Here is a 14,627-nt window from a genome sequence, read left to right on the forward strand (position 1 = left end):
ACCTCTGTGTAACTCCTGTATTTCCAGCCCCTGGCACAGTGCCTGGAGTAAGGAATATTAGTCCAGTGAGTGCTGCAGAGCCTCCATCTGGCCTCTGACCCCCGCCCCCTCGCTCCCCCCCTCTCCCAGGGCCCCTTCGTCCACATTGCCAGCATCTGTGCTGCTGTCCTCAGCAAATTCATGTCTGTGTTCTGCGGGGTATATGAGGTAAGGTTGAGACAGTGAAATGAGCTGGGGCCAGGTGGTAGAAGGAGTCCGGCTGTGTGTCCAGGGTGTTGGGAGGGCTGCCTCTGCTCTGGGCTGGCTGTGGTGCTGAAGCAGCATCGCACTAATCCACGCTCCCTTCCTCGTCCCCCTGTCTGCCTACCCTGGCCACATGATGCCTCTGTTTAGCCTGTGCCTGTCCTCCGAATGTCCACCCCTCTTTGACCTGTGGCCCCACGTGGAGGTCTGGTCTGTCATCTGCTCCCATGCTCTCCCTGCTAGTCCATACCACCCCCTCTGTGTCAGTTTCCCTCCACGTTTCCCTCCTGTGCTCCCCCATCCCTTTGTAGCTCCCAATCCCTCACCCTACCTCTTACATACGTCCGGCCTGCCCCACCCCTCCACCCCCTTGTCCCGCGTGCTTCTCTGTTGCAGACCGTGCCTGGGCAGCTTGACCTCCTGGTGTCGGCCTGTGCAGTGGGCGTGGGATGCTGCTTTGCAGCCCCTGTTGGAGGCAAGTTGCACTTCCTCCCTATCCCGGTTGCCTAAGCAAGACTTAGAAGGGGGTTTTGGGTGGCTGCCACAAGCTTTGGAGTGGGCATCCAGGGAATGACTGTGGATCACAGCCCCTGCGGTCCAGATACCTATATTTTTTCAGCAAAGGGCTGTGTATTGTTTTGAGACTGCTTGCTGTTTGGTGCAGGATTTATTAGTACTGCTTTCTGGAGTTCTTGCTGTCTCTTTTCTGCTTATCATTTAATGATTTACATGCCTGGCATATATTTGCCTAACTTTTATTTCATTTTCTACTTTATATTTCATTTTGACACTGTGCTATTAGGTTAATTCCTTTTTGCCAAACTCACTGAGTTTCTCTTGGCCTGGGAATCACAGGGGACATGGGACCACAAGGACTCCTTGTGACTTAGGCCTCTCATTCTGCCTTATTCCCCATCCCTGCTTGTTCTGTCCTCTGCCTGCCCACCTCCCTCTCTTCCACCTGTCTCTCTGTCTGTCTCTCCCCTAGTAGCAGCCATACTACTACTCTGATATCCTGACGGTGGGCTGTGCTGTGGGAGTCGGCTGTTGTTTTGGGACACCACTTGGAGGCAAGTGATTGACCCCCTCCCCCATCAATCGGCTTGCCTGGCCTGGCTCCCAAAACAGTTTTAATCAGTATCCACAAGTGCTGGTATTACCAGGTTACTTACGAGAATAGCTGACTTTTAGTAAGCCTTTGCTATGTGCCAGGCAATGTTCAAAGCACTTACTTTTATTCCTGGCCAAAGCCATATGAGACAGATATTACAGAGGAGGAAGAGGAGAGAACTGAGTTACAGAGAGGGACAGTGAGTTGAGCAAGTTCATTCTGTTAGTAAGGGTACAAGCCAGGAATTAAAACCAAGGCAGTCTCCGTGGCTCCCCTACTTATTTTCAAACCTGTTTGTATTGTTGGATGTTTTTGCCCTACACCGATGACATCTCTAACAGGGGACTCTATGAACTTCCTCCTTCAAGGGAAAAATCCACATTTTGTTGTGCTTTATTAATTGCATGGGAATTCAGGTAGACCTTATTTAGATTAATGGTAAGCTTTTAGTGTGGAATAGTTAGGAGAGTTTCAAAGGATAAATGTCCCTTGATAGCAATTTAAAGTTAAGTTTAGCTCTTTCTCCAAGTATAAGGCAAATAGTGATCTCTCAGATTATTTTCCTTATCATGGATGATTAACAAATGGATGTAGTCGGAGAAAGCAGTCGTATCTGTTTATTGACTCATCAAAATCAATTATAGCTAGATTAGCAGGGCAGGATTATATAGATCATTCACTGGATTCACTGATGATAAAAAGGACACCAAGTTGATATGTGAAGAAACAAAATTGCAGGAAGGGCATATGCTTCTTAAATGACCCACTGTTAGAGGTTTCTTTTCAGTTATGGAAATGTTAAGCAATCTTTTCATAGAATCTTCCAGGGAACTAAAATGACTTGGCACAGGAATGATAAGTGGAGAAGAGTTTAAAGTTAATGCAAATGCATGATCTAACTTATGCAAACACTGTGGCAAAGCACACAGACTAAGGAACCCAAGTTAGCAAGCACATCAGCTAGCATCCTGTTTACATTTCTGTCCTCAGCTCTACTCATTAAAATCACTAATCCTTGTCAGTGGAGGAGAGTGTATTTGGATTTTTGCACATGTTAAACGTTCACACTTACATTTATACCCACTTTTGCCTTTATTTACTCGTTAGCCTTTCAAATCCAGGAGGTTTAAATAATATTTTTAGACTGGGAGACTTCTGTTGTTTTGTTTTAATCAGCCAGATCCTCTTAACGTGAAGAGAATTTGCATTTTCCTCGTAAAATTGGAATTTCTGAGAAGAATCAGAAAGGTTCTTCTTGGTCCTGTGTCAAGTATGGGAGAGGTAAAGATCACAGAGAAGTTACAGGCAACAGTTCTGAAACCACTGTGGTAGAAAAAGGAAGAAAAAATTCACAGATACAACATTGCTGTTGACACAAGAAATTGTTAAGTGCTTAAAAATTAAGATGCCATGTTTAGGCTGTTTGTATTATGTGGTAAATGACAAAGGTATTTGCAGGTGGCATTACTTTTTTTTTGTTTGTTTGTTTGTTTAGATGGAGTCTTGCTCTGTCACCCAGGCTGGAGTGCAATGGCACTATCTTGGCTCACTGCAACCTCTGTCTCCTGGGTTCAAGCAATTCTCATGCCTCAGTCTCCCAAGTAGCTGGGATTACAGGCCTGCGCCATCACGCCTGGCTAATTTTTTGTATTTTTAGTAGAGACAGGGTTTAACCATGTTGGCCAGGCTGCTCTCAAACTCCTGACTTCAAGTGACCTGCCCATCTTGGCCTCCCAAAGTGCTGGGATTACAGGTGTGAGCCACCGTGCCTGGCCTATTACTTGATTTTTTAAAAAAGAATACCGAATAATTCTGAAAGGAAAATTAGTATCAAAATGAGGTATTCATTATGGAGTCAGCTCTTAATTTCTTACACTAATGAAATAAATGGAATTCAGCATTCTACTAAAATGACAAGCATCTTGCTCCCATTCTGTACCAGGCCCTGTGTTGGATCTTGCACACTCAGGGTGCTCCTAGTTGAGAGGCTGGACAGGCAGGCAAACCTATCGTCATAGCCCACTCAAAAAAGTGGCCCAATGGCAGCTGGGGTAAAGTGCAGTGGGGACCTTATGCTAACCTGCCTGCAAGAGCCCATGAAGCTTCACAAAAGAGGTGGTGTTTGACATGAGGCTTGAATAATAAGTAGGACTGGCAAGGAGGGTGGTGGGCAAGGTATTCTGGACAGAGGAAACAGCATTGCAAAGTCAAGATGGGGGCATTACCCCCCATCAGTCAAGCTGAGTATTACCAGGGGATACAGAGGAAGGAATAATAGCAAATGAGGCTGGACAAGTAAAGGGGGGCTGAATTATGAAGACTCTCATGGCTATGTATAAGAATATGGAATTTATTCTCTAGACTAGGATTTGCACGAATGTGTTTCATGGTTTACTAGATCTAATGTGTAAAAATGGTTCTATAAATCAGTTGGAAAATGCTTGGTTAAAGAGAGTTTTTTTTTAAACTAAAAAAGTTATCAGTGGCCAGGCACAGTGGCTCATGCCCATAATCCCAGCACTTTGGGAGGCCAAGGCAGGCGGATCATGAGGTCAGGAGTTCAAGAACAGCCTGGCCAATATGGTGAAACCCCATCTCTATTAAGAATACAAAAATTAGCTGGGTGTGGTGGCAGGCACTTGCAGTCCCAGCTACTTGGGAGGCTAAGGCGGAAGAATCACTTGAACCTGGGAGGTGGAGGTTGTAGCGAGCCGAGATCGCGCGCCGCTGCACTCCAGCCCGGGCAACAGAGTGAGACTCCATCTCAAAAAAAAAAAAAAAAAAGAAAAAGAAAAAGAAAAAGAAGAGTTACCAGAACATTTGATATGCTGACACACATTGGGAATATCCAAAATGTGGCTCTAATGCAGCATTTCCCACAGAACCCTGTCTCGTGGGCATGGGATTTGTAGTATCTCACAGACCTGACTTTGGGAAATACTGTCAGGGTGAATTAAAGTCATGAAATACTTGTGCACAAGGAAGTGATATGGCCAGCTTTGAGTGTCCACCCAATCCCTTTGTCAGATGTGTGCAGGACAAAATTGGTCTGGGGATTAACAGGATTAATCCAAGATTAACAAGAAGACGATTGTCATAGTCCTGATGCTAGGTAGTAAGAGACTGCACTGGACAGAGGTAGAAGAGAAAGAGAAGAATGGTAGAAAGTAAAATTGATACAACCTGGTGATTAATTTTATTTTTTCTTTTTGAGAGAGGGCCTTGCTCTGTGGCCCAGGCTGGAGTGCAGTGGCGCAATCTTGGCTCACTGCAACCTCTGTCTCCTGGGTTCAAGCAATTCTCCCACCTCAGCCTCCCAGCAGCTGGGACTACATGCGCACGCCACTATGCCTGGCTAATTTTTGTATTTTTTAGTAGAAGTGAGGTTTTTCCATGTTGGCCAGGCTGGCCTCAAACTGCCGGCCTCAAGTGATCTACCCACCTCGGCCTCCCAAAGTGCTGGGGTTACAGGCATGGGCCACCTGCCTGGCATCCTGGTGATTAATTTTGTGTGGGGTAAAAGAGGAGGGATCTAGGCTAACACCCAGATTTCCTACAAGGGCAATTGGGTCGATAGTGGTGTTAGTAACCAAGATTGGGTATATGGGAAGTGAAACAGATCTGGTGGGGGGAGCTAGCTGATACATTTCACTTTGAGTGTATTGAATTTGATGTTCCTGTGACATATCTAGGTGATACCATTTTTGCAGCGGGGTTGACGAGTCTGAAGCTCAGGAACATGGCTTTGCTAATCAGCTGCATATAGGTGTAGTTGATGGCATGAGCATACATGAAATTGAGAGAGAAAGTGTGTCTATGAGTAGGAGGAGCAGGAGACCAAGGACAAAGGCTGGGGTTGGGCAGAGGGACAGGAGCAGCAGAGAAGGTAGAGAGGGAATCCAGGGTGGGAGAAGAGAGCAATGTTCCAGAACCTGAGCAGAGAGCTTCCGAAAGCTGTTTTTGTTTTTAATGCTTTGTTTCCTTTTAACTGCACATTTTATGTCTGGCTCAGGCTAATATTAAAATTAGCTCTCATTCCAGAGCATACAGTGACAGACTGCTAGGGAAAGTGTCCCAGAACCACGTCGTAGGAAAGAAAACCTAGCCCAGGATTTCAAAAAATTGTTGTAAAATATTCATCAGTTGGATAGTTTACACCCAGGCAAATCAAAGCTGACTGCTTTTGTTACTGGTATAGAAAAAGAGAGAGACTCACTCTACCTGGTTCCTGCTGTGTCAAATCCTCCTTTTAGGCCCCAGAGGCAGCTGCTTACCTGATGTGATGTGAAGAGCAGGGCAGAAGGGGTGATTGGCAAAGCTCTGTCTGCCCCACATTGCCCATTGCCTTTCTCTGTTTCCTGAAATTCTGTTCTCTTCTGTTCTCTTCTTTCCTCATCCTGTCCTTTCCTCTCCTCCCCTGCTCATCCAGAGAATAGACATTCAGCCCTGATTATTCACCAGGCACCGTACTAGGTGCTGGTTTTCAAGGAATTTTCTTTCTTTTTTTTTTTTTTCAAGACGGAGTCTTGCTCTGTCACCCAGGCTGGAGTATAGAGGTGCGATCTCGGCTCACTGCAACCTGTGTCTCGCGGGTTCAAGCAATTCTCCTGCCTTAGCCTCCCAAGTAGCTGGGATTACAGGTGCCTGCCACCGCGCCTGACTAATTTTTGTATTTTTAGTAGAGTTAGGGTTTCACCATGTTGGCCAGGCTGGCCTCGAACTCCTGACTTCATGATCCACCTGCCTCGGCCTCCCAAAGTGCTGGGATTACAGGCGTGAGCCACCACGCCTGGCCTCCCAGGAATTTTCAATCGTAGGGGATCTCTGAAATGTAAAGAAATATCTGGATCTGAAAGTTGTAGTGCTATAATAACCCAAAATTCTGAGAGCGCAGGCTGAAGGATGGATGGTTTTGACCTGAAGAGGAGGATTGGGGATGGCTTCCCAGGGAAGGGGACTTGGGACTGACCACTGGAAATCCTCTGCCAAACTGCAGCAGCTGCTGCATTTGGGAGTAACCATTAGGCCACCCTCCCCTTGGTGCAAATGACCTGATGTAACCATTAGGCCACCCTCCCCTTGGTGCAAATGACCTGATGTAACTAGTCGACTGTCACCTCTAGAAGAGAAGGTGGTGGTCCCGGGGGATTCAAGAGATGTGACTTTTGAATATAGCACAGGGAGAAGAAAATTACTAGGATGTGAGATGCTGCCTGAAGAGGGCGTTCACCCTGTTCACATGGAGAGAAAGGGGACAAACCTGCCTAGTTCAAGGTTTCCTGAGGCCAGGCCTCATCTCCATTCATCCAATTATGTGCGTGGTTGCATTTCCCTGGTTCCTTTTCCTCGTTTTTGATAAAGATGAGGCTTAGCCAGGTTTTAGGTAATTTTGTCATCAATTTTTACTTTGCATCAGATTAAAGTCCACCCCCCTTATTCTTAATATGTTGAAATATTTTTTTCTTTGCCTCTCTTGAGTGTTGCTTTTTATGCCCTCACTCGCATTCCTTACTTTGTCCCTACCAACCCTTGTTCTTTTTCTGTAGATCTACCCCCTCAATTTCTGCTCCAGCACCTACGCTCAGAAACAGTACTACTTAGAACTACTACTTAGCTTTCCTTTTGCCTCACCCACCTTTCTTAAGCATGATTGTTTTTATCTTCTTCTAGCCTCTTGGTTTTTCCCCTTGCGTTGGTCCTTTTAAGTCGGATTTTTAGTATTAGTTTATTATTATTATTATTTGTATGACTCCTCTACCTTCTTTTCTTGAACTATCGAGGATGGTCAGCTCCTGCAAAGCCCCCTCCTATTTTTGTTCTGTCTTCCTTATAAGGTTGCCCCAGGGTACATGGTATATGTAGAACGGTAGGAAAGTCCAGAGGAGGGCGTTAAGGAGAGTCCCTGTAAACCTGAGCTCTGCTTGGCAACTCTACTGAGGAACTGCTCTGGAACTTTCTCTCTCTTAACTTCTTTGCAGATTTTTTTCAACTACCTTTTAGTCCCTGTGGGTATCTGACAGTTGTGAACCCCATTCAACCCTACATTCTAAGGGATGCAGAGGGCACGGACACTTGGTCCTCATGTTTTGGAGGTTGAAGGCCCATTCATTTTCAATCTTCTCTGTGTCTTGTTGGACCCATCCCTTGTCTGAAATAAAAATAAAAAACTCCTAGCCTGAGCAGTTGTGTGGTTTTGAGCATGGGAATCCAAGAGATCATTACTTTCCACTACTGCTTCCACCCAGATTCATGTTTCAGCAAAAGCTCCTTAGGTCCAAGCAGTGGGGAGTGTGGGGGAGCCCTTTCACTGCTGTTTGCCCCCAGCCACACTTCTGTGCCCCTGCAGGAGTGCTATTTAGCATCGAGGTCACCTCCACCTACTTTGCTGTTCGGAACTACTGGAGAGGATTCTTTGCAGCCACGTTCAGCGCCTTCGTGTTTCGAGTACTGGCAGTGTGGAACAAGGATGCTGGTAATCAAGGAGGCCTTGGGTGGAGGTCGTGTGAAATAGAAAAGCTGGCAATGGGGTGCAGAGGAAAACTCTGTGGGGCAGTTCAGAAAAGGAATAATGGGCGGCATCATTTGTGGGGTGGGATCAAGGCCCAAGGGTGTATGACAAAGATATAGGTCATGGAGTGGGAGAGTATATCCATGGAGGAGTGTGTGTAGAAAAAAGGAAAATACATTCAAGAGGAGAAACTGGGATTGGAGGAAGGAAGGAATTAATCCTGAAAACTGCCCACCTCTGTTTCCCTGTTGGGTTTCTACGAAGCTCCCATCATAATACTGGCCTTTCCATCCTACAGTCACCATCACTGCTCTGTTCAGAACAAATTTCCGAATGGATTTCCCCTTTGACCTGAAGGAACTACCAGCTTTTGCTGCCATCGGGTCAGTGGGGTTACCTGCTCTGTGTGTGGTGAGCAGGGTGTGGGGTGAGGCTGTAGATTGGAAGGGACCCAAGCTAGAAAGAAGGTGCGGTTGGCACAGATAGAGTACATTGCTGGGGGGATGTGGGCAGATAGGAAAGGCAGAAGCCTGGTATTTGTTTCCCTGCAGTAGTTATGTCCAAGAGATGAGGATTTCATGTCTGTAAGATTCCAACTCTATAAATTACACCCTCAGGATTTGCTGTGGGCTCCTGGGAGCTGTATTTGTGTATCTGCATCGCCAAGTCATGCTCGGTGTCCGAAAGCACAAGGCCCTCAGCCAGTTTCTTGCTAAGCAGTGAGTCACTGCCCTTCTTTTGCCCTACCCATTTACTTTCTGGTTTCTCCAAGAGTTCCTCCCTTTTTATCTCTGGGGAAGGCATTAAATGCCTCTGGGTGGCTTGCATTAAAATATAAGGAAGCTCTGATATTGTGGTTAGGGGGTGAATTGTGTGGTCTCCCATTTAAAGATTATTTTTGTTTTTGTTTTTTGAGACAGAGTCTCACTCCATCACCCAGGCTGGAGTGCAGTGGTGCGATCTCGGCTCACTGTAACCTCTGCCTCTTGGGTTCAAGCGATTCTCATGCCTCAGCCTCCTGAGTAGTTGGGATTACAGACATGCGCCAACATGCCCAGCTAATTTTTGTATTTTTAGTAGAGATGGAGTTTCACCATCTTGCCCAGGCTGGTCTTGAACTTGTGACCTAAGGTGATCTGCCCACCTTGGCCTCCCAAAGTGCTGGGATTAGAGGCATGAGCCACCGCACTCGGCCTCAAATATTATTTTTTTGTGTGAAGAGAATATTTTTCATTTAAAGAAATGAGACTATGGTGGACTAAAGGAAACTTCAGCTTGCCATTGTTCACTATGGTATTTACTGTGAGTTGGCTGAATTGTGGCGGTTAACTCTGTTTCTTTTTCAGCCGCCTGCTGTATCCTGGAATCGTTACCTTTGTCATTGCCTCATTCACCTTCCCACCAGGAATGGGTCAATTCATGGCTGGAGAGGTCAGCTCTTGGTGGGGCCACATGGTAAAGAGGAAACAGCACAGATATACCTCAGGCTTCAGAGCATAAGTAGTTTTGTCCAAGGATAGACTTTCTAGATTCTCCCTGAGAAAAGGGCAAAAGAGACCCTTGAATAATGAGGCTGGGGAATAAGTTCTCTAAAAAAGGAAGCACCGGAGTTCCCTGGAGAACCCACCCTTTCTGCTTCTTCCTCTCCCAGTTGATGCCCCGCGAAGCCATCAGTACTTTGTTTGACAACAATACATGGGTGAAACACGCGGGTGATCCTGAGAGCCTGGGCCAGTCAGCTGTGTGGATTCACCCCCGGGTCAACGTTGTCATCATCATCTTTCTCTTCTTCGTCATGAAGGTACTGCTCCTGACACTAGCAACACCCTAAACCTCCATCTGTTTTCAATCTATGAACCCAGGGTTTGCATAGGGTAGGAAGGGGTAGAACTTTATTTGGTCTTCATCCAACCTAAAAATAAGTCATTTGAAAACCATAGAGTTGGCCAGGCATGGTGGCTCATGCCTGTAATCCCACCACTTTGGCAGGCTAAGGCAGGTGGATCACTTGATGCCAGGAGTTGGAGACCAACATAGCCAACATAGCGAAACCCCATCTCTACCAAAAATTCAAAAAACTTAGCCAGGCATGGTGGCACATGCCTGTAATCCCAACTACTGGGGAGGCTGACGCAGGAGAATCACTTGAACCTGGGAAGTGGCAGTTGTAGTGAGCCAAGATCGTGCCATTGCACTCCAGCCTGGGTGACAGAGTGTGATTCTGTCTCAAAAAAAAAAAAAAAAAAAATTATAGAGTTGTAAGTTGCTATAGAAGTAAACTAGTATCTGAGTTAATTGCTGTATTCACGTCAACTTAGTGTTGTCTGGCATAGTTATCTAACCCTTCTAATTGTTCTTCTTGTTAAATTACTAAGCTGTCACAGTAGCCAAGTAAAAAAGTACAAGATAGAGTTAAGCATTATAAATAACTGTAAAAGCCTTGGATTAATTAACCAAATTCCCCCACTTAGTAGATAATTAAGTATTTCATTCTCCATGTATCTGATGATCCATTTTTTAGGTGATTTGAGCATCTTTTTTCCCCCAGTTTTGTAGATAATCTCTTTTTTAGAGCTTCAAAAGGGATAAAATATTTAAATTAATTGTATTAGTGACTACACATAATTTTTATACATGTTATTATTCTCTATTTAGGTGATGAAGCTGTGAGGATTTTGCCATTCCCAAACCATATTCTTCTAGCTTCAACTAGGCAATAAAAGATGATCTCTTTTACATCACTTCTTTTTCATATCTGCCCATCAAGGATTATGTATTTATAGACTTCTCAATTACTGCCTTGTAATAAGATATTTTTATTTCTACCCCTGGTTGTGACATCTATTACAATTGCTGATTGCTGGCCAGGTGCAGTGGCTGATGCCTATATTCCCAGCACTTTGGGAAGCCGAGAGAAGTGGGTCATCTGAGGTCAGGAGTTGGAGACTAGCCTGACCAACATGGTGAAACCCTGTCTCTACTAAAAACACAAAATTAACCAGGTGTGGTGGCACATGCCTGTAATCCCAGTTACCTGGGAGGCTGAGGCAGGAGAATTGCTTGAACCCAGGAGGCGGAGGTTGCAGTGAGCCAAGATTGTGCCATTGCACTCCAGCCTGGGCGACAAGGGCAACACTCCTCAAGAAAAAAAAAAAAAAAAATTATTGATTGCCCTTTTTTTTCTTTTGTGATGATTATCTTTTTTACTAATAGTATGTCTTGCCTAAATAACACAACACTTTCCTCTGTATATTAGAGTTCTCATTTATAAGTCTGTCCATACTGAACTTTCAAGCTTTTGAATACCTTGCTATTAACTTATTTATGATACCTTTTATAAATCTATGTTTTCCCAGGATATGAGTCACTAAGTTATATTTATATTGCAATAGCTACAGTGGGTTCATGAGTTCATTTGTTCAATAAATGTTATTAAGCATTTACTATGTGCCAAGTACATAATATTTCATCATTAACCTTTAGCTATATCTTATGCTTGCAACAGAAAAAAAAATTTTAAAATATTTTAAAACGTTCTATTTTTTGCTGTTTATTTAATTTTATTTTTTAGTGATGTTAAGACTAGAGACAGCAGATACATGAAACACCAGATTTCAACTCTGTAACATATTCCCAGGGTGTCTGGAAACTGTATTTGCAAATGATCTTCCCCATTCCACTTTAGGTGGTTTAGTTGAATCTATAGCATTCATATTTTGCACATTCACTTTATTAATTTAATCCCTTTAAAATGTCTTTCTTCAAAAGATTTTACATTTTTATCATGAAAGAAGTTTTCAGTGTCTTGTTAGGGATTTGATTTTTAGACTTTCATTATAGAGTTCATCTTCTCTAATTTATAAATCCCAACCTCCTATAATTAGTTGTTGAGTACACAAACCCATCTACAGTAACCAAGTACAAATTTTGGTGGATCTCAGAATTGGACAGTAGTCCAATGATGATAACTGTATTTTTCTGAGATTCCTCTAGACCGAGCTATACGGCAACATTGACATCATATGTACCTTTAAAATATCAAGATTTTGAAAAGTCCTGTAGAAACAAAATACTGTACATTTTTCAACATTTCTGCCAAACCTCATCCCAGCTCTCCAGATTCCCAAGTACATGTCTGGATTCCACTTCGCAAATTCAAGCTTATTTTGAGAAACCTACTTAGATGATATAGAGGACTCACCTGTATGCCACAATTATTAATTTCTCACTAGATTATATCCTTGATAATGTTACATCATACTGTATCAGGAAAAGAAACATATACTTCCTGGGCTATATTTCAAGCCTAACAGTTTGCAGCAGGCCTATAATATCCTATAATATTTACGAACATAAAACCATTCACTGCTACAAATCTATGATATCCCCTGGTTATCACCACTTCCCAGCATTTTCACTGTCTAATCATTGGACACAATAACCATACTCTTATTTTTTAGCTAGGTAGGATACATAGCTAAATTAAAATATAAACATGACTGAAACAATTTTTCCAGTGCCTAATTTGAAATGTAGTCTATGTGGTCTTCTAGCAGCATCTGTACAGGCAGGTAAGATTCTCAATTCAGCTGTTTTTTTTTTTTTGATTCGATGAATCTCACTCTGTAGCCCAGGCTGGAGTGCAGTGGCACGATCTCGGCTCACTGCAAGCTCCGGCTCCCAGGTTCACGCCATTCTCCTGCCTCAGCCTCACCTGTAGCTGGGACTACAGGTGCCCGCCACCACGCCCAGCTAATTTTTTTGTATTTTTAGTAGAGACGGTGTTTCACCTTGTTAGCCAGGACGGTCTCGATCTCCTTGCCTCCTGATCTGCCCGCCTCAGCCTCCCAAAGTGCTGGGATTACAGGCGTGAGCCACCGCATCTGGCCAATTCAGCTATTTTATAATATTAATGAAGAGAACTTCCATCTTCCTCAATCTCATGACATGGAAAGTGTCATTACATTATACATCAAGAGAAGAGCTTTTATAATGAGTATGAATACCATTCCAAATTCTCAGTTTGCTTTTAATAAGTCTAACATTGTTACCTAGTATCACTAAGTTCTCTGCACAGCCTGAGGCTCTGTTGAATTTTTTTTCACTCCTTTCACTTCATTCTCCCGAAGTGAATTCTTCATTTTACTCCTTCTAATGAAGGGTCTAAATATGGTGGAAACCCATAATGGGTTTCCAGTTTTCCAGTTCCCTGAAATTGAGTGTTTAAAATCTTGGTAGTTCTGTAGGTCTAGATCTGAAGAAAAAAAAAAAAAAAGCTGGGTGTAATCCCAGCACTTTGGGAGGCCGAAGCAGGCAGATCACCTGAGGTCAAGAGTTTGAGACCAGCCTGGCCAACATGGCAAAACCCTGTCTCTACTAAAAATACAAAAATTACCTGGGCGTGATGACAGGCGCCTGTAATCCCAGCTCCTTGGGAGGCTGAGGCAGGAGAATTGCTTGAACGCGGGTGCCAGAGGTGGCAGTGAGCTGACACACCATTGTACTCCAGCCTGGGTGACAGAACGAGACTCTGTCAAAAAAAAAAAAAGAAGAAGAAGAAGAAAAAAGGAAGGAAGGAAGGGAAAGAAAGAAAGAAAGAAAAAGAAAGAAGAAAGTCTTGGGAGTTATTTGTGTTTCACATTACTTCTGGATCTTTTCTTTCACATGCCAATAGCTAAAAAAGTTTGTTAATCTCATGTGTCAACCTTTGTGCTATAGGAGTTGATAACTTCAATGTCTTCTGATTGTAATACTGCTCTTACACATATCTTGGAGGATAATCTAAAATACATCTTCTGAAATCAGACCTATTGGTTACCTGTTATATGAATTGCTAGAGCTTTCAGATTAACCTGAGCCTACAAAATCTCTTATGGCTCTTATGTACTTATTTCAAAGAGATGGTACAGGATAGTTCAAGGGGTATCCAACTGTTAAATGTCAGAATCACTTAAGAAGCTTAAATTACAAGTGCCTATAGCCCTATCTGCAGACAATCTGATGTGGTAGCTTCCAGTGGGGTCTGGTCATCTGCATTTTAAAGCAAGTTCCCCTGGATGAGCATTACTCTTTAGTGTTTTAGCAAATATTAGCTCTGAGAAGCTTTTCCTCCTTCGCATGAATACTATTTGTTCAGCCCATCTTTGTTCTTTCCTTCCTTCCTTTCTACCTACTCACCTAGCTACACCCTTCCTACATTTACTGAGCACTGTGCCAGTGCAGAGAGAAGGCAGAAAGGACAAGATGCACTCTCTGTCCTCAGGGGATTCTCAGTCTCTATTCTCTTCATTTTGCCCATTTATTTTTATAGTTCTCAACTGTTTTTGAATAGTCATATTCTGACATGAAGGAGTGTGTGTTTTGCCTCATCTCAGATCTTCTGGGATGAGACTTTCTTAGAGTCTTTGTCACTGTCTCCTGAGGTCAGCCCTGGATGAGAGGAGTTCTTTCTTTCTACGGTTCCAAAAATTAAGAAATATATTTCTCGTTAGCTTACGGTGCAATTGCGCACAGCTCTAAAATTGTGAATACTTTCATCTTGGCAGTTTGTCCTGAGCTTTAGCTGCTACCTTCTTATACCTAATAAGTTTGAGATCCTTTTCTGAAATTGGTTTACTTATTTTGGAAGGGATATATAAACCTGTTGCTTTGCTTACATATTACATCTCATACTTCTATTTCTTTTACAGATATTTAAAAAGTTCAACAACTAGCCTTTTTTCCATTCTATTTCTCAATTCTTTTTTTTTTGTTTTGTTTTTTTTG

The 14,627-nt window shown here is 43.4% G+C and overlaps 1 protein-coding gene across 1 annotated transcript in view; it reads left to right on the plus strand.

Annotated features, from left to right (window-relative positions):
• CLCN1 (chloride voltage-gated channel 1) overlaps nt 1-14,627 on the plus strand; it is a 35,870-nt gene that overhangs the window by 7,082 nt on the left and 14,161 nt on the right. Inside the window, exons 6-12 of the mRNA XM_004046377.4 lie at nt 130-207; nt 1,235-1,313; nt 7,701-7,826; nt 8,161-8,245; nt 8,480-8,581; nt 9,209-9,293; nt 9,514-9,663. Coding sequence (XP_004046425.3) covers nt 130-207; nt 1,235-1,313; nt 7,701-7,826; nt 8,161-8,245; nt 8,480-8,581; nt 9,209-9,293; nt 9,514-9,663 — 705 coding nt within the window. The remainder of the gene's footprint in view (nt 1-129; nt 208-1,234; nt 1,314-7,700; nt 7,827-8,160; nt 8,246-8,479; nt 8,582-9,208; nt 9,294-9,513; nt 9,664-14,627) is intronic.

The sequence above is a fragment of the Gorilla gorilla genome, chromosome 6 (assembly GCF_029281585.2).
Source record: "Gorilla gorilla gorilla isolate KB3781 chromosome 6, NHGRI_mGorGor1-v2.1_pri, whole genome shotgun sequence".
NCBI lineage: Eukaryota > Metazoa > Chordata > Mammalia > Primates > Hominidae > Gorilla > Gorilla gorilla.